Source organism: Eschscholzia californica, unplaced genomic scaffold (genome assembly GCF_041429995.1).
Source record: "Eschscholzia californica isolate CP2 unplaced genomic scaffold, dmEscCali1.0.p SCAF_5, whole genome shotgun sequence".
In the NCBI taxonomy this organism is placed as follows: Eukaryota; Viridiplantae; Streptophyta; class Magnoliopsida; order Ranunculales; family Papaveraceae; genus Eschscholzia; species Eschscholzia californica.
Genome location: NW_028238472.1, coordinates 37,731,774 through 37,755,172, shown reverse-complemented (window position 1 = coordinate 37,755,172; position 23,399 = coordinate 37,731,774). Strand labels below are relative to the sequence as shown.

Here is a 23,399-nt window from a genome sequence, read left to right as displayed (position 1 = left end):
CATCTTTACTTTGATAGGTAATCCGTTTTATCCTGGGAGACATACACCATTACCGTTGGTACTGATATACAGGGTGTAAATTGTCTTAAGGACAGAGGTATCCTCGACTCGGATATTTTACATTTGATTTTTATTTTTTATTTTTCATTTTATTATCACTGTTGTTATCTTAATTATTAGAAGATAACTCTCTCTCTGATTTATCAGATAGAAAGATAAACAAAAGTAAGTGTACTCTGTTTTGTGAAACAGAAAGATTAAGAACTATTCTCTTAAAAGAGAACCAGGGAAACAACAATCTTAAGACAATTTATTATAATTAGTTTTCTAGTTCTTAAAATATTAACTTACTTTGTTTCTTTGTTAAGAGAGAGAGAAAATGGCAACAAACATTGAAACAGTTCGTGTCAATGCTTCATCCTCGAACCATGCTGAGAAACCAGAAAAGTTCAAGGGGATTGATTTCAAACATTGGCAGCAGAAGATGCTGTTTTATTTAACCACTCTCGGGTTGGTTAAATATCTTTCTGAAGAAAAACCTATCCTAAATGAGGATGGTGACATTCAGAATGTGTCTGCCGTGGAGGCATGGAAGCATAGTGATTTTCTCTGTAAGAACTATATCTTGAATTCTCTTGATGATAGTCTTTATAATATTTATTATATTATAGAAACATCTAAAGAATTATGGAATACCCTCATCAACAAATATAAGACAGAGACAGCGGGTATGAAAAAATTCATTGTTGGAAGATTCTTGGACTATAAAATGACTGATTCCAAACCAGTTATGTTACAAGTACAAGAACTCCAAATGTTGTTACAGGAGTTAAAGGCCGAAAACATGATTACTAATGAGGCCTTTCAAGTTCGTGCTATGATAGAAAAACTCCCTCTAGGTTGGAAGGATTTCAAAAACTATCTTAGACACAAAAACAAAGATGTGGGTCTTGAAGACCTAATCCTCAAATTAAGGATTGAGGAAGATAGTCGAAGTGTCGAAAGGAGAAATGAAAAAGTCTCCAATGTTAATGTGGTTGAAACAAAACCAAACAAGGATAATAAAAGAAAAAGGTCAACCAAATCAAATGGTAAGGCCAAAAGGAAGAAAAATGCTAATGGTTGTTTTACTTGTGGAAAACCAGGGCACTTTGCAAAGGACTGCTGGTCTTCTAAACCAGGCAGTAAACCAAATAAAGTGAAGAATCAAACTTCACTTATTGAAGATTCAGAACTTCAGAATTTATGTGCTCTTGTTACTGACAATGAAGATATGGTCGTTGATGTGGTTCAGAAATTTGAAAATATGAACTTATGTGCTGTTGTCTCTGAAGTTAATCTCATTGGTAACATGAGAGAATGGTGGGTAGATACAGGGTCTACTCGTCATATTTGTTCTGATCGAAGCATGTTCTCTACTTATAAAGAAGCAGATAATGAAGAGAACCTGTTTATGGGTAATGACTCAACCGCCAAAGTCCAAGGCAAAGGAAAGGTGGTGTTAAAGTTTACTTCTGGAAAAGAAGTAACCTTGAATGATGTGTACCATGCTCCAGATGTAAGGAAGAATCTAGTATCCGGATCTCTCCTTAGTAAAAATGGGTTTAAACTTGTATTTGTGGCAGATAACTTTGTACTGTCCAAAAATAATATGTATGTGGGAAAGGGATAGTTGTCAGGGGGTCTATTCAAACTAAATGTAACCACTGTAATGCCTAAGGCATCAAATATTAATATTAATAATAATAAAGCTATGAGTTCTGCTTATATTGTTGAATCTTCTTCTGAAATTTGGCATAAGAGATTAGGACATGTGAACTTAAATTCCATAAAGAAATTAATGAATAAGGATTTATTACCCAAATTTGAAATTGAATCCAGAAAGAAGTGCCCCACATGTGTAGAGTCAAAAATGACTAAGCCTTCTTTCAAAACAGTTGAAAGAAACACAGAACCTTTAGATTTAATTCACACTAATATTTGTGATTTAAAAATGGTTCAAACAAGAGGAGGAAAGAAATATTTCATCACTTTCATAGATGATTCCACAAGATTCTGTTATCTGTACTTATTAAGAAGTAAAGATGAAGCAATTGAAAAATTTGAGCTTTATAAAGCAGAAGTGGAAAATCAACTTAATAAAAAGATTAAGGCAATTAGAAGTGATAGAGGAGGAGAATATGAATCTCCTTTTGCTGAAATATGTGCAAAGAATGGAATCATTCATCAAACAACCGCTCCTTACACCCCTCAACAAAATGGGATTGCAGAGCGTAAAAATAGAACTTTGAAAGAAATGATGAATGCAATGTTGTTGAGTTCTGGTTTACCTCAGAACTTGTGGGGGGAGGCTATCTTAACAGCCAACCACTTATTAAACAAGTTACCCCATAGGAAAACAGGAAACATTCCTTACGAGTTGTGGAAAGGAAGAAAACCATCTTTTAAGTACACAAAAGTGTGGGGGTGCCTTGCTAAGGTACTAGTTCCCCCTCCTAAGAAGGTTAAGATAGGACCTAAAACTGTAGATTGTATTTACTTAGGACCAGCAATTAACAGTAGTGCCTATCGTTTCCTAGTTTACAAATCAGATATAACAGATATCCATGTAAACACTATTATGGAATCTAGAGATGCAGAGTTTTTTGAGCATATCTTTCCATATAAACAAAACCAGGAAATACAATCTGAAACTAAGAAAAGAGACCGAGATCAAAGTGATCAAATTTCAGAACCATCTAAAGAAGATGACATAGAAATCAAGGATAACGAAATTGAACCTCGAAAGAGTAAAAGGGTAAAGGTACAAAAGACCTTTGGTCCTGATTTTGTCACTTTCATGATTGAAGGAGAACCTCAAACATTTATGGAAGCTATGACTACTCCGGAAGCTCCATTTTGGAAAGAAGCTGTAAACAGTGAGATAGAATCCATCATGCAAAACCATACTTGGGAGGTAGTGGATCTTCCAGCTGGTTGTAAGCCTTTAGGATGTAAATGAATTTTTAAGAAGAAATTAAAACCAGATGGATCTATCGAAAAGTATAAGGCACGACTCGTCGCACAAGGATTCAGACAAAAGGAAGGATTAGATTATTTTGATACTTATTCTCCTGTTAGTCGAATCACCTCCATAAGAGTGTTAGTAGCTATAGCATCCTTATATAATTTGGAAATTCACCAAATGGATGTAAAAACAGCCTTCTTAAACGGAAATCTCGATGAAGAGATCTATATGAAACAACCTGAAGGGTTTGTTGTTCCTGGACAAGAAAAGAAGGTGTGTAGACTAGTAAAATCATTGTATGGTCTTAAACAAGCTCCTAAACAATGGCACTTGAAATTTGATAATACTTTACTATCAAATGGTTTCAAAATTAATGAATGTGACAAATGTGTCTACACTAAAAGCACTACAAAAGGATGTGTCATATTATGTTTGTATGTAGATGATATGTTAATTATTGGAAATAATTTAGATGTCATTAATACAACTAAAAAAATGCTTTCCAAGAACTTTGATATGAAAGATTTGGGAAAAGCTGAAGTCATTCTTGGCATAAAACTTACCAAAACAGCTGAAGGGATTGGTTTGTCCCAATCTCACTACGTTGAGAAGATTTTGGAAAAGTTTAGTAAAAATGACGACAAGATAGCAAGGACTCCATTAGATCCAAGTATTCATCTTAAAAAGAATGTTACAAAAACCGGAGTCAGACAATTAGAGTACTCAAGGATTATAGGCAGCCTTATGTATCTCATGAATTGTACTCGACCAGACTTAGCTCTCTCAGTTAGCAAATTGAGCAGATTCACAAGTAATCCAGATGAGACACATTGGATTGCTATAACCAGACTATTACGGTATCTACGATATACAAAGGAGTATGGACTCCACTACACTAAGTATCCAGAAGTACTTGAAGGATATTGTGATGCAAACTGGATATCAGATACCGATGATACAAAGTCAACCAGTGGCTACGTCTTCACACTTGGAGGAGCTGCCATCTCTTGGAAATCTTCTAAGCAAACTTGCATTGCTAGATCAACAATGGATTCAGAGTTCATTGCATTGGATAAAGCTGCAGAAGAAGCTGAATGGCTAAGACAATTTTTAGAAGATATACCGGTATGGCCTAAGCCGGTTCCTGCAATCAATATACATTGTGATAACCAGGCTGCGATTGCACAAGCACATAGTAAGATGTATAACGGTAAGTCACGACACATCGTCGACGACATAACACCGTAAAGCAATTACTCACTGAGGGAGTCATAATAATTGACTATGTGAAATCGAAAGATAACTTAGCCGATCCTTTTACTAAAGGGTTATCTAGAGATCTTGTAATTGCTGCATCAAGAGGAATGGGACTGCTGCCTAAAGAAAATGAGTAAAGGCATGATGAAACCCTACCTAGAAGACTGGAGATCCCACGATCTAGGTTCAAAGGGAAACTGAAATTATATCCTGACTCGAAAGTGACACTTAAAGAGAGCATATCTCTTTCCCATTCCTAGGATGATATTAGTGTCGCCTGCATTAAAGAGGCTAAGCTTGAAAGCTTTTAATATTTCCGAAAAGACTTAGAATAAATTAAATTCTAAAGTAAAGGTATAGCAGGATACCTGAGTAGGAAAACCTATATGTGTGAGAACTGTGGCCGGTTCTATGAGAATGTCATTTTAGGCTGAATTTTCTAATAACACACAAGAATCCGGGATCGTTCATGGCCGAAAAGAACAAAACCGAGAACTTACGTAAGTAAGAAACTAGCTGTGTGATAGCTATGTTGGTTTACAATAACCAGGACTCAGTTCAAGACTTAAAGTTCACTGTTGTCCTTGTAAGACATGTAGTTATTCACTAGGAAAGGTTCAAAGCCAAAAGCCACCTCTTCTGATGCAGCGAAATTTCGGATATGAACTTCTGTCTGTCTGCATTAGTATTTAAGTAGTGTCAGTCAGTTTGCATTGAATTTTTGGTAAAATCATGATAATCATTCATGTGGGGGATTGTAGAAACCGGATCTGTTTTTGGTCAATTTGGGCAACCAAACGTTGTCCAAATCAAGATCAGAATGGACCATTGGATTCGTCTCGTCGAGCTCTTGAATTTAGACATAAAGTTTGTCAAAATCCGATTTCATATGAATGAGTTATCATTGATTTACTTGGGGAAAAATATACGGATAACTAAACGTGTAGTTTTAGTATTAGTACCGTATTGGAAAAATAAGGAAAGTTTTACTTCCTTATATAGACTTTTCCTTATGTTACTAACAATAGATTGGTTGGGATGATAGGATGCTTGGCGTGGTTTGCACCACGCAAACCACATGCAAACCACGCATCGCGCACGCGCACGCACGGCGTGGGCGAATGGGCGTTTAGAGCGCATTGGGCGCTTTAGAGGCGCCCGCACGCACTTTGCACTTTGCACTTTGCACGTGCGCATCGTCGCTAGGAGCGATTGGGGCCATTCGATTTTACGACCAGAGATTTAATCCGACGGTTGAGATTTAATCAATAAATCTGATATATCCGTGGGGATCTAACGGTAGGCGTTTGTGGCGCTGGATCTAAATAGATCCGTTGAGATCTGACGGTCGAAATTAAATCTGTAACCCAACAGTCAAAGGAAACATCCATTCGTCTATAGGCACCCATACGAAGTGGTGCCAATACCCCTATAAATACCATGAGAATTCAGCAAACAAAATATCAATTTTTTTAGCATTTCCTGGGCATTCATCTTCATCTTCAAGCATTAGAGTTTAAGAGATCATTGTTCAGAAGTTCATATTACTTACAAAGTTCGTCAGACTATCATAACTAAGAGGTACCATCTTTACTTTGATAGGTAATCCGTTTTATCCTGGGAGACATACACCATTACTGTTGGTACTGATATACAGGGTGTAAATTGTCTTAAGGACAGAGGTATCCTCGACTCGGATATTTTACATTTGATTTTTATTTTTTATTTTTCATTTTATTATCACTGTTGTTATCTTAATTATTAGAAGATAACTCTCTCTCTGATTTATCAGATAGAAAGATAAACAAAAGTAAGTGTACTCTGTTTTGTGAAACAGAAAGATTAAGAACTATTCTCTTAAAAGAGAACCAGGGAAACAACAGTTAACACATACATAATGTTTCAACAAAAAAACGTATATAATGCGTTAGCCAAAATTTTATTTGTCCCTTAATGGGTTTGTCAAATACAATGGATAATATGCATAACATTTTAATTTTTGCAAAAGACAACTTAAAAAAATGCATTAGCTTAAATGTTTCTGTCGAAAGGAAAAAAATGCAGAAATCACTTCTCCAATAGTCTCTGTAAGACGAGTCAAATCGTTTTGGTTAAGAGACTGAATAAGTTAAGGACTTTAGACAGGACAAAATAGATTTTTCAGAAAAGTCCCCGCGTGCGTGGACCTTCAATCTAGTCAAGGAAAATGTTATATACACTTACCGTTTTTATGTAATACACTTACGATTGAAAATTTTGGTAAAAAACCCAAATTTTCGGCCCAAGTAGGAAATAAAACCCAACCCGGAATAATAACCCACAAAAAACCCAATACTCAAATATTATCCCTAAACAAACCCAAATACGGATCTCTAGGCACCATCCCTCCAAAAAACGCTTCTCTAAGACCTCCTATATTTTCATATTTCCTCCTTTACCCTTATATACATACAACCACTTATCATTACCTCTCATTTTCATTCTTTCTCTCTCTCTCTCTCTTTCTAAAATCCATTTCTCCCTCACTTTCTTTCACTCTAAAATACCTGAACAAAAAATTCTTTGTTCTCTCTCCAAACTTGATGATCGGATATTGCATCCCGCCGAGAAATTTTGTCGGATCTGCTTCTCCTTGAAGGTACGTCTTCATGTTTTCTCTTCTACTCTTTTATCTTCAATCGTTATCTTTTATCTTCTTTAATGGAAGTTTAAAGAAACTCCAAATCTGGTTTTCATAGTATTTTAGAGAGATTAATATATTAATTTTCAGATCTAGTTATTTGAAGCTTCATTGGTGAGGTTGTTCTTGGTGTTTCTTTATCTTATAAGGTTCAATCTTCTTATGAAGTTTCTTGGTTTACTTCCACACGATATAATTTCAAAAACAATAGTGTGAAAAAACTTTACGTACAATTTTTTTTCCTAAGAAATCAAAAAGTACAACTTCAGATCTATTTTTTTTGGTTTCTCTCTCTAGAATTACGGTATTTTTTACATATGTTGCTTTGTAACAGACAAATTGACTCGTGCATTAAGCATTTTAAAATATGTTGTTGATACAATGTTAATGCAACGAGCAAACTAAAAAATGCTTTAGTTTTTTTTTTAATAGATGTTGCCATCATATATCAGATTTTGTTTTTTTACAAAAATCGATTGGTGTTTTAAACACTTGTACGTATGTTTTGAGCACTTGTAAATATTTTTCGATATTTTCTGTAGTGTTGTTAACAAAATGCTTAATTTCAAAATTTTGTCTCTTACATTTTTCGACATTTGTAAACATTTACAAATTTGTCATGTGCATTCTCAGAAATGTCTTCTTGTGCATTATGTCTTTCCCATAGGCATATAATTTTGTGTTGATTCTTGTGAATTTTTCTTCGTTACAGACAAAATGTATTTTAGTGAACATTTTTTGTCGTGTTTTAAACATAAATCTTAATCCTTAAATGTTTTCTTTGTTATACCAACACAAACACATCAATTAGAACATTGTATCTTGTGTTATTAACATAATGCTTAATTTCAAATATTATGTCTTTTACATTTTTCCAAATTTGTAAACATTTAACAAGTTGTAGAGTGCATTCACACAAATGTCTTGTGCATTTTGTTCCGTATGCATATAGTTATGTGTTGATTCAACTTGCAGATTTTATATCTATGGAAAAAGATATAGCAATTGATACTTCTCAAAAGAAGGACAAAAAAACTTGTTTTTGAATCTTGAGGGGGAAATATTTACTGATGTTGGTCAAACATTTCCGGGTGGTGTCAAAGCTTTTCAAAAAGCTCTTTTCCGATACACAATCTTATGGTTCTCTAACATTTTCGATCCCGTACAAGTTTTGAAGATTTCGCCTATCCATTATGGTTGTGTTCAGAACACTGTTACAAATGTTTCAAACATTTTTTTGTAATATAAACGACATTTTTATATAATTCCAACACTGTTAGTATTCACTTTTTCATTTAACGTGTCGCTTTATTTTTCTTCGTTATACAGACACAATCATGTTTTCGTGAACATTTTTTGTAGTGTTGTAGCCATAAATCTTAATCGTTAAATATTCTTCATTATATAGACACCTAAATTATGTACTTAAATATTTTACAAAATGCTTATCTAACTACTACGTTTGCCACCAACATATGTATAAGTGCAAATGTTACTTCATTTGAAGCTCTATTCAAATCTAAAAATGTGCAAGATAAAAAATAAACATTTTGTAAAATATTTCCAACAAGTAACTTTATGTTAAAAGTGTTGTGAAAAATTTATCATAACTAAAGTTATTTTCAAAGTCAAGACACCTAACATTTATACTAAAACATTTTATAAAATGTTTATCTAACTACTACTTTTGCCACTAACAGAAGTAAGTATAAGTGTAGAAAAAAATTCACTTGAAACTCTTTTCATATTTAAAAATGAACGAGATAGAATATCAGCATTTTATAATATGTTCCCAACAAATATATTTTAGTACAAACATTCGACCTAATGTTTACGAAACTAGACTACATTTCAAGATAAAGAGTTTGAACCGAAACATGATTGTTCCGATGTTATTCTGAAACCTAGAGCCTAAGACAGTCATGTTAGTACATTCCAAAAGTTGTTTCAAACATTATCATGTACTGTGTAAACATTCACAACATTGTCCACGTCTCACATGAGAATGTTCTTAACATTTTGTAAAATGCTTAGCTAACTATTTAATTTGCAACTAACACGAGTATAAGTGCAAGCTTAAATTTTTTTTCTCAGAACTAAAGTTATTTACGAAATAAAAACACCAAGCATCTATACTAAAACATTTTACAAAATGTTCATCTAACGACTACTTTTGCCACCAACATAGGTATAAGTGCAGACATAATATCACTTCAAACTCTATTCATACCTAAAAATGTATAAGATAAAAAATAAACATTTTGTAAAATGTTCCCAACAAACAACTTTATATTTAAAAATGTTGTGAAAATTTTCGGAGAAGTAAAGTTATTTACAAAATCAAGATACCTAACATCTATACTAAAATATTTTGTAAAGTGATTCCAACAAATAACTTTATGTTAAAAGTGTTGTGAAAAATTTATCATAACTAAAGTTATTTTCAAAATCAAGACACCTAACTTTTATACTAAAACATTTTATAAAATGTTTATCTAACAACTACTTTTGCCACTAACAGAAGTAAGTATAAGTGCAGACAAAAATTCATTTGAAACTCTTTCAGATTTAAAAATGAACAAGATAAAATATCAACATTTTGTAATATGTTCCCAACAAATATAATTTAGCACAAACATTCAACTTAATGTTTACGAAACTAGACTGCATTTCAAGATAAAGAGTTTGAACCGAAACATGATTTTTCCGATGTTATTCTGAAACCTAAAGCCTAAAACAGTTATGTTAGTACATTTCAAAAGTTGTTTCAAACATTATCATGTACTGTGTAATCATTCACAACATTGTCCACGTTTCACATGAGAATGTTCATCATAACATTTTATAGAATGCTTAGCTAACTATTTAATTTGCAACTAACACGGGTATAAGTGCAAGCTTAACTTTTTTTTTCTCCGAACTAAAGTTATTCACAAAATAAAAACACCAAACATCTATACTAAAATATTTTACAAAATGTTCATCTAACGACTACTTTTGCCACTAACATAGGTATAAGTGCATACATAATATCACTTCAAACTCTATTCAGATCTAAAAATGTACAAGATAAAAAATAAATATTTTGTAAAATGTTCCCAACAAACAACTTTATATTTAAAATTGTTGTGAAAATTTTCTGAGAAGTAAAGTTATTTACAAAATCAAGATACCTAACATCTATACTAAAATATTTTACAAAATGTTCATCTAACTACTACTTTGTGCGCGTCTCACATTAGAATGTTCATAAACATTTTGTAAAATGCTTAGCTTACTATTTTCTGAGGTTAAGAGTGTAATTTCAAGTTTTGGGTTTAATTTGCATTATTATTTCGGGTTGGGCTTCATTTGGTATTTTGACCCGAATTTTGGGCCTTATAATTTTCCTCTCTATTCACAATCACACTTAGACCCATTTTCACCCTAACACTCACTTCTCCAATAGACACACGCATGTTGGTCAAAATCCTTGACCAATATTTTCTCCTACACGATCTTTCCCTCTTTTTTCCTCTCGTTCTCGATTTTTTTCTCTCATTCTTAAGTTAGCTTTTTCATTTTCATGTATCCCTATTCCTCAGGAGCAACATTTGAGAGAATTTTGATAGATTTTTCATCAATAAGATGAAACTGATATCATACTCAAACTGTAGGAAAGATGAAACATATGTGTAACATATGACATCCGTGGAGTCCTATTGCAAATAACAAAGAGCAACATTTGAAGAGAAGTTTGATAAGTTTTCCGTCGCTAAGATAAAATTGATGTTATGCTCACACTATCAGGAAAATGTGTATAACATAAGGCATCAGTAGCTTTGTGTCGACTTATAATGCAAGTCGGACTGGTACCTCCGATAGGTTACTTCATGAATTTTGTTGTTTTTCAAGAATACGACCACTTATACTGAAGGAAACAACTTAAAACGAAGATTCATTGGATGTTTTCGTACCTTTTTAGTGAATGATTCTTCGGTCTTTATAATTTTATTTGGATCAAAATTAGAGTGTGAAGTTTCTTTCTTTTCCGTGATTGTCATCATTAAAAACACCAACAAAAAGCTTCACTAATTTGATTACTAATTTTACACGAAGAGAATTGTTTGATTTTGGGATTTTTCGCTGAAAAAAAAACTTTAAGTGGTGGGGTTTGAATGTGGTTAATGGAAACATTCCTAGATTTTGGGAGCGGTAAAATTTTAGGTATTTTTTAATATGTTAGACCATTATTGACTTAGTAGTGAGTGCGAGTGAAATTTGACTCGGTTAAAGCAAATTGATCAAGTCAATCCAAATGTGCGTGTGGCAGGTAAAATGGTGAGTGGATATAAAGTTTCCCATCTAGTTAATACCCCCCTGGCCAAAAGGCCCATTATGAGAGCCCAGATGGATTTGACCCCAACTGACCTTTACCAGAAGCACATATAGGTTCATAGAATGTCCAACCATTTTTTACATACTCTTTTATGATAATATGTTGCTTGTGTCCATTGATGATGTAAAGCACACGTACTAGCTAACAACTGATAGTTCAGTTGGTAATGCATTACTTTGCAGTACGGAGGTCTCCCATGTTCTATTTCATGGAAGTGTAAATTCAAGATTTATTGAACTTTGTTATAAATAAAGTAGTTAGATGAACTGCTATTGTTGGGTTTTCCTCCTAGTGGGGAAACCTAGTTGGGTTTGGTTTAGGAAACAAATCTGGGCCTGAGTCGAGTTTCTTTGGGTCGGTTACTTCTGACGGTGGAATTAGGATTAAGGGAAAGTCTACAAATTCTTCCTTAATCTTAATTAGAAGTTGAGAGCACAATTAGAAACGCACAAGAGAAGAGGGGAGAGAAGGAGGTTGCCGAGAAGAGCGGGGCAGAACTTTTTCAGCACGTGCAGTCTTCGTTGTTCGAGAAATTCGACGGTGAGTTTTTCTCCGATTGAGCTGAAATTTGGCAGAAATAATCTTGGCTTGTTCATATAGTATTTGTACGTTATGATCGTTGATTGGTGGCCGGAATCCTAGTGAATTTAGGGTCGTTTTGGACTGTAAATTTCTGGGTTGTGTTTTGTTGTTTCTTGTGAGGGTTTCTTCGTGTTTCTTCGTGTTTGAGATTGATTTCTTTTTTGGATTCTGAGTCTCGGGTGGACGTAGTCTGTATATTACTTTGCTTATTATAGTTGATTTCGTTGGACTACGAGTCACATGATTTTTACTTCTGATATTGAGGAGGTTTTCCACGTTAAAAATCGTTGTCTTGTTTACTTTCTGTTCTTTGTTTATTGCTCCCACTATTATTCTATATTATCCTCGTAACTAACACAAAAGGGGAAAATTTTATATTTCCGCTGCATCGACTCGACCCGTTTTTCCCAACAAGTGGTGACCTAACTAAAAAACATGTATCTAGACATATTCATAGATTTAACCTGGAGTAAGGATCCTATCTCGGGTGGCCACCATTTTGTGGATTAAGGAACCCAAAAGATTAGGTCATGAGATAGAGAGAGATAGAGCTTACAAAGCCAGACATGCGAGGCCATTTGCCGTGGTCGAAAGCTTGACGAGCGGCTTTAACAGCCAAATCAACATCTTCTTTGTCTCCTTCGGCAACTCTTGTTATCAAATCCCCTGTTCTTGGATCTATTGTCTCAAATGTTTTACCTGTTTAAAAACAATTAATTATTAGTATTTTGTACTGTTATATCTAATAAAAATGAAACACATGGTTTTAGGTATTCGTTGTCAATAATGTATAATGCATAATAGTCCTCAAATGTCACTATATGCCATTTTAGCTACTATCTATATTTCTATATTTTATATGTGTGTGCACATTTTTTTTGTTGCAAACATATGTTGCACATGATACAGGCGAGATATAAAATAACGAAAGCTGACCCAACTAGATGTGTCCATGTTATCTAGAGATTGTGTGTTGATATTCTTTTAAAATTGTAATAGCCTAATCTTTAAGTTTGGGAGTATTAGGTCAACACTTGGTTGTCCAAGTGGCTGCTTGTGTTGACATAAACTTCAAAAATCCTAGATGTCCCAGGTTTACTTCCCACAAGAAGTGGAATCTCTGGTTTATTGAACTTGAGTTATTAGGGGTATACATAATGTAGTTAGATGGGCTTTAGGTCTTTTATTTCGTTGAGCTTTAGGCCACTAGTTTAGTTGGGTTATAGGCCCGTTTGTTTCAAAGTTTAATTCGGTGGTTATCATGCTTATCACATCTTCGATGTATCAAATTCCATTATAATGGCTTTCGTAGCCAGTTTCCAAAAAATAAATAAATTGAGAGTATTAGATTTATATATTTTGTTGTATATAATAGTTTTGGGTACTTTAGTCATTTTTTCCTTGGTATTTTAATTTTTGCTTTTACTATCTATCTGTGTTATCTACTATTCTTGTAACCTAATTTCAATCGAATGAAACCTAACTTCCATTAGGATTCGGTAGTATTAGAATAGTTATATTGTCCCACATTGTACAAATTGTTAAAACTCCTCTCTTGTAAAACTCTTTATAAAGATCTTATGTAATAGCTAGGGAAATCAAGTCAATCAATACCATTATTGGCTACCGTCCGCTGGATTTTCACCGGAATTTAGCTTATATTTCTAGTTTTTTTTTTTCAATAAGAGTAATTCTTTTCTATTATTCAAATCTAGTCATTATTCAATACTTTTCTCAATAGTATTTGATAATGGTGTAGATTAACAAGAAGAAGAAAGATCAAAACAAGAGTACTAAAATTGTTATATAGTCCCACATTGTGAAATTGTTATAACTTCTCTCTTGTAAAACTCTTTATAAAGATCTTATGTAATAGGGAAATCAAGTCAACCAATACAATTCTCTTTTCTTACAAGTAGTGATCTTCACAGGGAGTACTTATAAATTTACTAGTCTTTGGTAGTGATCTTTAAAGGGGGTACTTATAAATTTATTCATACTAAAAATAACGTTTAATTATGTTTTGGTTTCCAATTTGTTGACCAATTGCAGTTTTTTTTACCGTCATAAGTGTCTGGTAATTTGATTTGGCCTCCAAGAGTTAAAATACCATTTCTATTTTTTTTTTAAATACTCTTGCGGGCGAAAATGAACTTAATCACAAAAAATGTTAGAATATTAATATCCACATCATCTCTCCTTTTATTATCCATTTCATCCCATCTCCCATCCACTTCATCTCTCCCTTTCTCCACCTTACCTTTCTTCTCTGGCAAAAGGTCATCAACCGACAAGTTCCAGCGAAAGTCGTTAGTGACCTTTAACCCTTAAAAATAAAGGGTTAATTCCGTTTTGGCCCCAATTTGTGACCAACTGGCCGCTTTGACACCCATATGTGTGCTTCAGTTCGTTTTGGCCCCCAATTGTGTCCGGAAGTTCGTTTTTGGCCCCTATTTTTTTTTCAAACATACCTATTTTTCCCTTGTGATATTTTTGTGTTTTTTTTTATTACATTTTTAAATTTTTTTTAACTAAATCTCTTCTTCGTTTTATCTCTCTATTTCGTCAATCTCGCTCTTTCTCAGACTTTTTCTCTCTCTCGCATTCCCTCCATTTTTCTTCCCTCTTTACCACCACCATAATCGATTTCTCCGTCATCTCATCTTCATCTCTTAATTCTTCTTCCAAATAAATCCCATATTAAAACAACAAAATTTTATATAAAATTTCCTAGAAGAAATGATCTTGGAACTATTTAACAAAACAAACACAACATAATTTGTTCAAAGATAAACAAATAAAATGGGGTGGAACTTCATGATTTCATCATATAATCAAACCCCCAATCAGTGAAGAATAAGTTGAAGTTTGGAAAGATTCTTGTTTTTACTCCAACGGATATTGCATTAAGAGTTGGTTTATGTTTATTGATAACAAGAAATTGAGTCGAAGATCCAATTGGAAACTTTTTGTAGTTAAAAAGACAAGTTTATATTTCTTTTTTGTTAAAAACCTAAATTTTATATATTTTTTTGTTAAAAACCGAAATATACGTATTTCGTTTGGTTAAAAACCTAACATTTTTACAAAGGTGTTCCAAGATGCTGCAAAGGGGTTCCAAGGTGTTGCAAAGTTGCTGTAAGGTGTTGCAAGGCGCTTCAAAGCTGTTGCAAAACAGTTGTTAAGTTGTCGGAAGGCGTTGCAAATTAACAAAGTACTCAGGGAGTTGAAGACTAAAAAAAATTGATTGATCCTTTTTAACCAAAGTCCAAATCTTTTAGGGAGTTTTGAACAAATTTTCCTATTTATAACCTTAATAGTTTATTTGAACCTTCTTTCAGAAAGTTAATGAGTTATAAACCAGAAAGTTAATGAATTATAAACCTATAATAATTAATTTGAACTTAGCTTACCAAATTTAAGGCTATATTGATTAATAACCCTAAAAATAAGTTGTTGCAGAAATACCATAAGTTGAGCGGGATTGGTTTGGTTTATTTGAAGAAAGCCCTAATTTCCAACAGGCTGCCATGGTTTGATCTCTCGTTAAATCGAGAACGCCCAAACTCCATCCCGACACTTATATCACTTCACCACAACTACTAAGAACTATGCTTTCAACTCTTGCTGCAAATAAGTATTGAGATTACAACCTTCAAAAGTCCAAAACCCTAAGTGATGGTGATATGGCGTGGTGGCGATATGTTCTGATTTTGAGTTTAAACAGATCCACATGCTTAACATCTGAATCAGTATGCCATAGTGATGGTGGTGGTGGATAAAGATCGTGGTGGTAGTGGTGGTGGTGGTAGAGAAGTAAGACAGAGAGAGGGAAAAATAAGAGAATGCTTAAACGAGATAAAGGAAGAAGGAGAGAGGGAGAGAGAATGATAAAAAGATAGAATTAATTTGGGTGAAGTAAAAAATAATTATAAAAGAATTACAAAAGTGCCACAAGGAAAAAATAGGTATGTTTGATAAAATAGGGGGCCAAAACGGACTATCTGACACAATTGGGGGCCAAACAAACTGTCAGACACTTTGATGCAGGGGCACCCGGCGTGGAGACTATTTCCATGACCGAACCCGGTCATGGACCAACCGGCCAGAGATAGTAGATTTAGGAAGTCCTTATTTTAGTATGATTATTAGATAAATTAGGTTTAGGAAATTATGCTATTTTAATATTTCCAATAATTGGAAAGGTCCAGATTTGAGTCTAGTATTTAGGCAGTTGCAGTATTTTAATTATTTAGGAAGTCTAATTCAAGTCTATCTAGGAAAGTCCAGAATCCTATAAAAGGATATCTAGTTTGTCTTTTATTCTCAGATTGAGAGAAAAAACCTCATTGAAGTTTTAATAAAGTTGAGTATTTAGTGTTATTTGATCTTTATTTTCATTGTTCTTATTTAGTTATTCATATCTTTTAATTCCGCTGCGTTTCTACATCAAGTGGTATCTAGAGCCATAATTTTTTTTAACTCCTTCATCACTTTTATCATCATGGTTAATACTACTATCTCTACTACACCAACTAAGGAGAAAACACCAACATTTTCCTCTGAATGGGACAACATTAAAGAAGGGCTATCTGCAGGTAAAAAGTTGGAAGAAGGTTTCAATGAGTACAAGAAGGAAACAACAGCAAAATTCGATAAAATCGATCAACGATTCGATCAACTCAACGACTCCATCAACATCATCTCCAAACAACTCGAAGGTATGTGTAAAAACCAAACTCCACCTCCCACCACTATCACACCTCAACAACCCTCACAACTACCGACTACCACCAACACCACCCGATTTCCACCTCTCGATTTTCCTCTCGAGCCCACGACACCACTATTCGGTCACACCATTAGCAACCCCCCTCCGGTTATCACACCACCCTTCATCACCTCCTATTCACAAACACACCTTTTCAAACACCTACGTACCCCTCCTATACCCACACGTCAACACCACCATCGTTCTCCTTCCCCGAGCCAACTACAACACCACATCGACCACCACACGAAAGCAACTTTTCGGCCGACCACCACCTCCTCACCAACCAACAACCGAAACATCACCAACCAAGCCCAACCAATCGCCCCTTTAGGAACCATTACAACCTACCAAGACCCCCGTCTTCTTTACCCGTATACCCGATATCCTTCAATCCCTACCAACCAAACCGAAACCCACTCACCATACCAACACCATCACCCCCACCACAACCTCCAAACCGAAATACAATACACCCCCACGGTTCATAATCCAGTTACACCACCTTCACAACACCGCCGTCTACATGAAACCGAGACGACCATCACCCTCCCTCTACAACCCGACAACACCACACACCCACGTCACCGAGACCAACTCCACCCATTAAACCGAAACCGAGAACACAACTTCACCCATTCCCAAACCCGAGACCCTACCACCCCTATCAACCGTCCAATCAACCTACCACAACGACCCCCCTTGGTTGTCCAAACCACTCAAACCGAACGTGAACACCACACCCCACCAACCGACACCGAATGTCCAAACCCTAGTTCATCGTACCGTGTTCGAATGGAAGTACCATCATATGATGGTTCGATAAATATTGAAGATTTCTTGGATTACGTCTCTAGACTCGAGATTTTTTTTGATGTTATGCAAGTTGAAGGTCCTGAACAGGTACGTTGTGTAACTGGTTATTTATCTAAAACTGCTCTTACTTGGTGGAAACAGGAATCGGAAAATCGTCGTTTATTACACCTACCTCCTATTTCTTCTTGGTTAGAATTGAAACCATTAATGTTCTCCCGTTTCCTCCCTCCGGATTATGAGAACCAATTATGTGTTGATTATTTACGTTGCCGCCAAGGAAGACGTTCCGTTGAGGAATATGCTTCGGAATTCCAAAGACTAATTACAAGACTTAATCTCCCAGATTCAGAGTCAATGAAAGTAGAAAAATTCAAGGACGGACTTCGGAATGATATTAAAGATTTGGTTAATTTAAGAGCTTTTAATTCGGTTTCTGAATGTATTAGTGTAGCTCGGTCTTTTGAATCAGATTCACGTTCCATTTTCCGAGGACACAGTACGAGAAGTCAAGCAGTTCGAACTATACCGGATGAATTAGATCAATCCAAACAGGCGGAGGACGGTACTAAATCACTACCAGATAATCCTTATAAAAAACCTCCACCAGTTAAGTGTTATCGTTGTTTTGAAACAGGCCACTATTCTAATGCTTGCCCCTCTCGCGGTAAAGCAAATATTGTAGAAAAGAAATCAGATTCAGATTCAGATGAAGATCAATTGGAACGAATTAACACTATTCCAGATAACGGTGATCGGGTTATGTTACTCACTCGGAGAGTTCTTTTCACACCTGTCAAGAGGAATTTATCTCAACGAAAGAATTTGTTCGTTACACGGGGAACAGTACTGAATAAAGTGTGTACTATTGTGATTGACAATGGTTGTGTAGAGAATATAATTTCTACCAAGCTGGTCAATTTCTTGGGTATTCCTACAATGATTAAATCAAACCCGTATAAAACCGCTTGGATTCAGTCGGGTACTACTACACGGGTGGATCACATGTGTACTATTAATCTTTCTATTGGTTCTTCTTATTTCTCTACAGTTAATTGTGATGTCACCGATATGGATTTATGCCACATCATATTAGGACGACCATGGCAATCTGATGTTGATGCCACTTACCGTGGTCGTTTGAATGTTTATGAATTTCCATGGAAGAAGAAGATCGTGACATTATTGCCAATTGAAGATGGATCGGAGGAACTACATTCTCTTCACAAACGGTTCGGGACGAACCTCTTGAGGGAAGGGGATGCTGATGCAGGGGCACCCGGCGTGGAGACTATTTCCATGACCGAACCCGGTCATGGACCAACCGGCCAGAGAGAGTAGATTTAGGAAGTCCTTATTTTAGTATGATTATTAGATAAATTAGGTTTAGGAAATTATGCTATTTTAATATTTCCAATAATTGGAAAGGTCCAGATTTGAGTCTAGTATTTAGGCAGTTGCAGTATTTTAATTATTTAGGAAGTCTAATTCAAGTCTATCTAGGAAAGTCCAGAATCCTATAAAAGGATATCTAGTTTGTCTTTTATTCTCAGATTGAGAGAAAAAACCCCATTGAAGTTTTAATAAAGTTGAGTATTTAGAGTTATTTGATCTTTATTTTCATTGTTCTTATTTAGTTATTCATATCTTTTAATTCCGCTGCGTTTCTACATCACACTTATAGGGCCAAAACGGCCAGTTGGTCACAAATTGGGAGCCAAAACGGAATTAACCTAAAAGTATATTTTATTTCTTCTTCTGGTACCACCACCACTGCCAGCCCTTATATATATATTTATTCTTCGTCTCTTCCTTTCTTTTCTCTCTTTTGCCTCTCCTTCTTCTCATATCTTTCTCTATTCTTCACTTTTCCCTCAGTTCGGGGAAGGGGAAGAACCCCTTCGCCGGAGGTCTGGATTTGAAGCTCCTGATTGAGACATTCTTCGTGTGGGTTTACTAGACTTGATGAGTCTGACGAAAGGCTCTTCCCCTTCGTCGGACAAAGAAGAGTAGGTGGAGGAGGGTGAGGAGAGAGATGGAGAAGAAGAAGAAGAGAGGGGGACAGAAGAAGAAGAAGAAGAAGAAGAAGAAGAAGAGAGAGGGAGAAGAAGAAGAGAGAGGGAGGGAAAGGGAGAGAGATAGAGAGAAATAAAAGAGAAACAAAAGAGAGGAACAATAAGAAAACCAAAAATATTAGAGTTGGTGGTGGGAAGAGAAGAAGAAGAATTTTTTTGTGAAATTCGCGGAGAAGTTGCAAGTCAAAAACATTGACAATATGTGAAGGAGGTGTCCTTCGACCAAAGATGCAATTCGACCAATTTTTCGTATAGGACAATTGATGAAGAAGATTATCAAGTTCGGATGATTTAGGGGTCGTAGTGCTTAGCTAGAAACCAACTACGATAGTCGAATCACGAAGCGATTCGCGGTTAACTTTGTCCGGATCCTACATCGGGTTACACCAAAGAGTGTCAACTTGATCGGAAGATATGACTAAAGGGATGTGAGATATAACCATGAGTAAGACCCATAAATATGTCCAAAAGGCCTAAAATAAGTTTAGGCAAAGATAGTACAAAATGCCCGGATAAAGGGATTTTGGCCAGTGACACTTAAGAGAGATTTTGGCCCATTAGAGGGGTCGGCCATGCTTGGCCGACTAGGCTAATAGGGCCGGCCTGATCTGCCCTTTTAGGGCTTACTTTGGTCATCCAAGAGAGAGGAAATGGGTAAATAGAAACAAATTTCTATTTTTGACTATTCCTTAAATCTTATTCAAAAGGGCTTTTTAGGAAACCTAATTAGGATTTTACTCTAATTTAGGGTTCTATATAATGTCTCTTAAGACTTGAATAAGGTGTGGAAAATTCTCAAGAAGCTTTCAATCTCCACAACATCAAGTAGAGAAAGAAAGAGAGTTAATTCCCATTACTATCTATCTAGTCAAAGAAGAAGTATTCTTCAATCTAACCACCATTGGAGCTCTAGCTAACAACAAGTTGGGAGATGAAGGTGATTTCTCGGTGCCTCAAGTATAGGATCTACAATTGAAACTCTTGGTCTTCTCAAAAGCGATTGAAAAGGTTCGAGGAAAAACTAGCGATTAAGGTAATCTCTAACTTCTTAGTTCATCATTAGCTTATGCATGAGATTTTGGGGATACTAGTGTTAGACATATTAGATGTTTGAGATTCCACTACCAACACTAGGAGACACCATAACCCAAAAATACGACGCCCTCTTGCAAACGACCATAAAAAAAGAGGTAAGGTGGAAGGTTTAAAGACGTGAATGAAAGAAAAAGGGGTGAGGTGTATCTTTTAAAACCATTCAAACTACAAAAATACCGAAAAAATACCATAAGGATATTTTTGAAAATATAAAAAAGTTGATTTTTTGGGGCCCAAAATGGCCGGTTGAACACAAATTAGAGGTCAAAACGGAGTGAAACCTAAAAGGTACTAATGAATTTGTAGGCCTACCTCTATATGCAGAAATAAGAGTTCAAGAAATTTGAAAAACAACCAGATCTTGATTTTCGTGGTATTTCACGTATGAAAAATTCCGAACTACATTTCGTTATTGACAAAATTTATAAGTAACACAAGTTCGTTATTTTCAACTATATATAAAAAAATTGATGTTTTTGCACCAGATAGTATTTTGTAAAAATAAGAGTTCTAATATATTCAATTAAGGGATCAATTTTGAGAAATGTTATTTGATCAAAAAATCAGGGCCGAACAAATCGCACAATACGGTCGAATCCCATTAGTTAGACCGCCTACCTGTGGATCTAAGAATCAGGGCCGACCTCAGATTCGAAGAACGCATGTGGTCAGTAAGTCATTGTCGTAAAATGTTCACCCTTCTAAGTGGAAGAACGGTTAAGGACCCTTTCTTGCCTTAATTACGAGGTTGTGTTCGTATTTGTAGTTCCTATTCAATATCATTTTATCAACCACCAAGAAGCTGAAAGAAAAAAAAACTGATTGTGATTGAAGTCAGGATTTATTCAGTTTTGGAGAGAAACCAGGAGACGTAACAAAGAAAATACTTTTGTACGTAAGAGTAACCATAATGAATTAAAATTAGTTAAGATATTACCTTCTAGATTAAAATTTATTCTCTTATTTGACACTTACCATAAGAAAATATTTTTGTATGTAAAATTTCAACCATTTTTGTACGTAAACTATGTATATATATATCCACCACGTCTTTGGTGCAGTGGTTGGACACCCCTCTTAAGCCCATGAGGCTGTGGGATCGAATCTCGTTGAAAGCAGTTTGCCATCAAGATTTATCCCATGTAGTTTAGGCTATAAATATAGTAAACAATGTCATAAATTTGTCAGCCTTTAGGCCCCTTTCATGTTGTTGGGCTTTAGTCTCTTTCTTTAGTGGTATAAATTAGGTGGTGATCGTGCTAATCACATCTTCATGATGTATCAATGCCTTGTAACGACTAACGTAGATCGTAGTCTAATTCTCAAAAAAATAAATAAATAAATATATATATATTACATAACAAGCAATGGTGTTTTTTGAGATCAACCGTCGATTTATGTCTGAGATACTCGTGTCTGTCCGATCTTCATAGGTAGTTTATTGATCTAATGGCTTAAATTAAATTAAAACTAAGTTATGTTGACAACCCGTCTATGTGTCACTCAGTTAGATAAGGAGTTACAAACCACCTCATACTTCACCCATTTTCTCTTCCTCAAATCTCTCCCTCAACCAATTATTTACCCACGTTCCTCCTCACAAGTAGTTGTTCAGATTTCTCCTTCTCTCTCTTCTGCCCACCTAAACACATGACTAACTCTATCCCTTAATTATCTCTTTATTAAAACCGATTAACTACCCACCTAAACAAGATCAATTTCTTCGTATATTTAATGGCGACTTCTTCGTGAGATATTTGTAATCATCTTCATCTACCATGATCAGAGTTTTATTATTTGATTTTTTTTCTTTTATTTTATCTGTAGTAGTCATTTGTTTTTATCTTTTACTTTGTTATCATTTGACTCTTCAATATTCCACTATTAGATAATTTGTATTGAAGAATTTAATGAACTTCACATACTCACTGTTTCCAATTAAATCTTCTTTGCCATTAAGATATAAAATATCAACAACGGCGTAACCAAAAAAGATCTACAGCGTCCGTAGGACGCGGTGGACACCTAGTATATATATATATAACACTTACATTTACAAGTATTTAATTAAATCCTCTTCTTCCTCTATTTTATTCCTCCTACTCCCCCACATAATTTCAACACATCAAAAATTTGACAACCATAAATGGATGGGAATTAATTTAATTATACTTAACAATAATACTAGTAATGAACATTGAACAACAATACTTCTAGGGAGCAAAAAATTCCCCAAAGAAATTATAGGTAGAAATGGATGTGGCTTCCAATAAAGTGAAAGAATAGATTGAGTAATCAAGGTGGTGTTTTTGTTAACAGAGTCAAACAATATTACTAGGTAAGATCCATTGCTAAGGTGGAATTCTAATATCTAGTTATATCCCAATTGATTATATATATATATATATATATACACGAAAATATATTTGAGTAAATGAGTAAGAAAAGAGAGTACCTGAAATAGAATCAACAAATTCTCCATTGATGAAGAGCTTTGTAAACTTGATTTCCGACATTTTGATCAAACTCTCATCTGACAGAGTTGTCATCTTCTCTCTGCAGATTAAAGAGTTTCTTTCTCTGTTCCTGAAATGAAGTAATCTGGATTATGGCATGTTACTCTTGATTGGAGGGGTATTTATTGGCAAGTAAGAGAGAAGGCACGTTTTTGTCTTAATATAGAAAAATATAGCATTTCTTTCTTTTAACCAATTTAATAGATTCCTCCCCAAAAATTATTT

General features: G+C 34.9%; 1 protein-coding gene across 3 annotated transcripts in view; it reads right to left on the bottom strand.

The window, feature by feature from the left end:
- LOC147538994 (aldehyde dehydrogenase family 2 member C4-like) overlaps window positions 1–23,399 on the bottom strand; it is a 27,728-nt gene extending 4,329 nt beyond the window's left edge. The window contains exons 1-3 of one of the 3 annotated variants that reach the window (XM_086639875.1): window positions 23,114–23,333; window positions 21,277–21,460; window positions 12,461–12,603 (exon numbers count right to left, since the gene is read on the bottom strand). In XM_086639875.1, coding sequence (XP_086496001.1) covers window positions 12,461–12,603; window positions 21,277–21,322 — 189 coding nt within the window. In that variant the 5' untranslated portion in view covers window positions 21,323–21,460; window positions 23,114–23,333. Of the gene's footprint in view, window positions 1–12,460; window positions 12,604–21,276; window positions 21,461–23,113 lie in introns of all 3 variants that reach the window. The other 2 variants (XM_086639874.1, XM_086639876.1) reach the window with 2 other exon arrangements.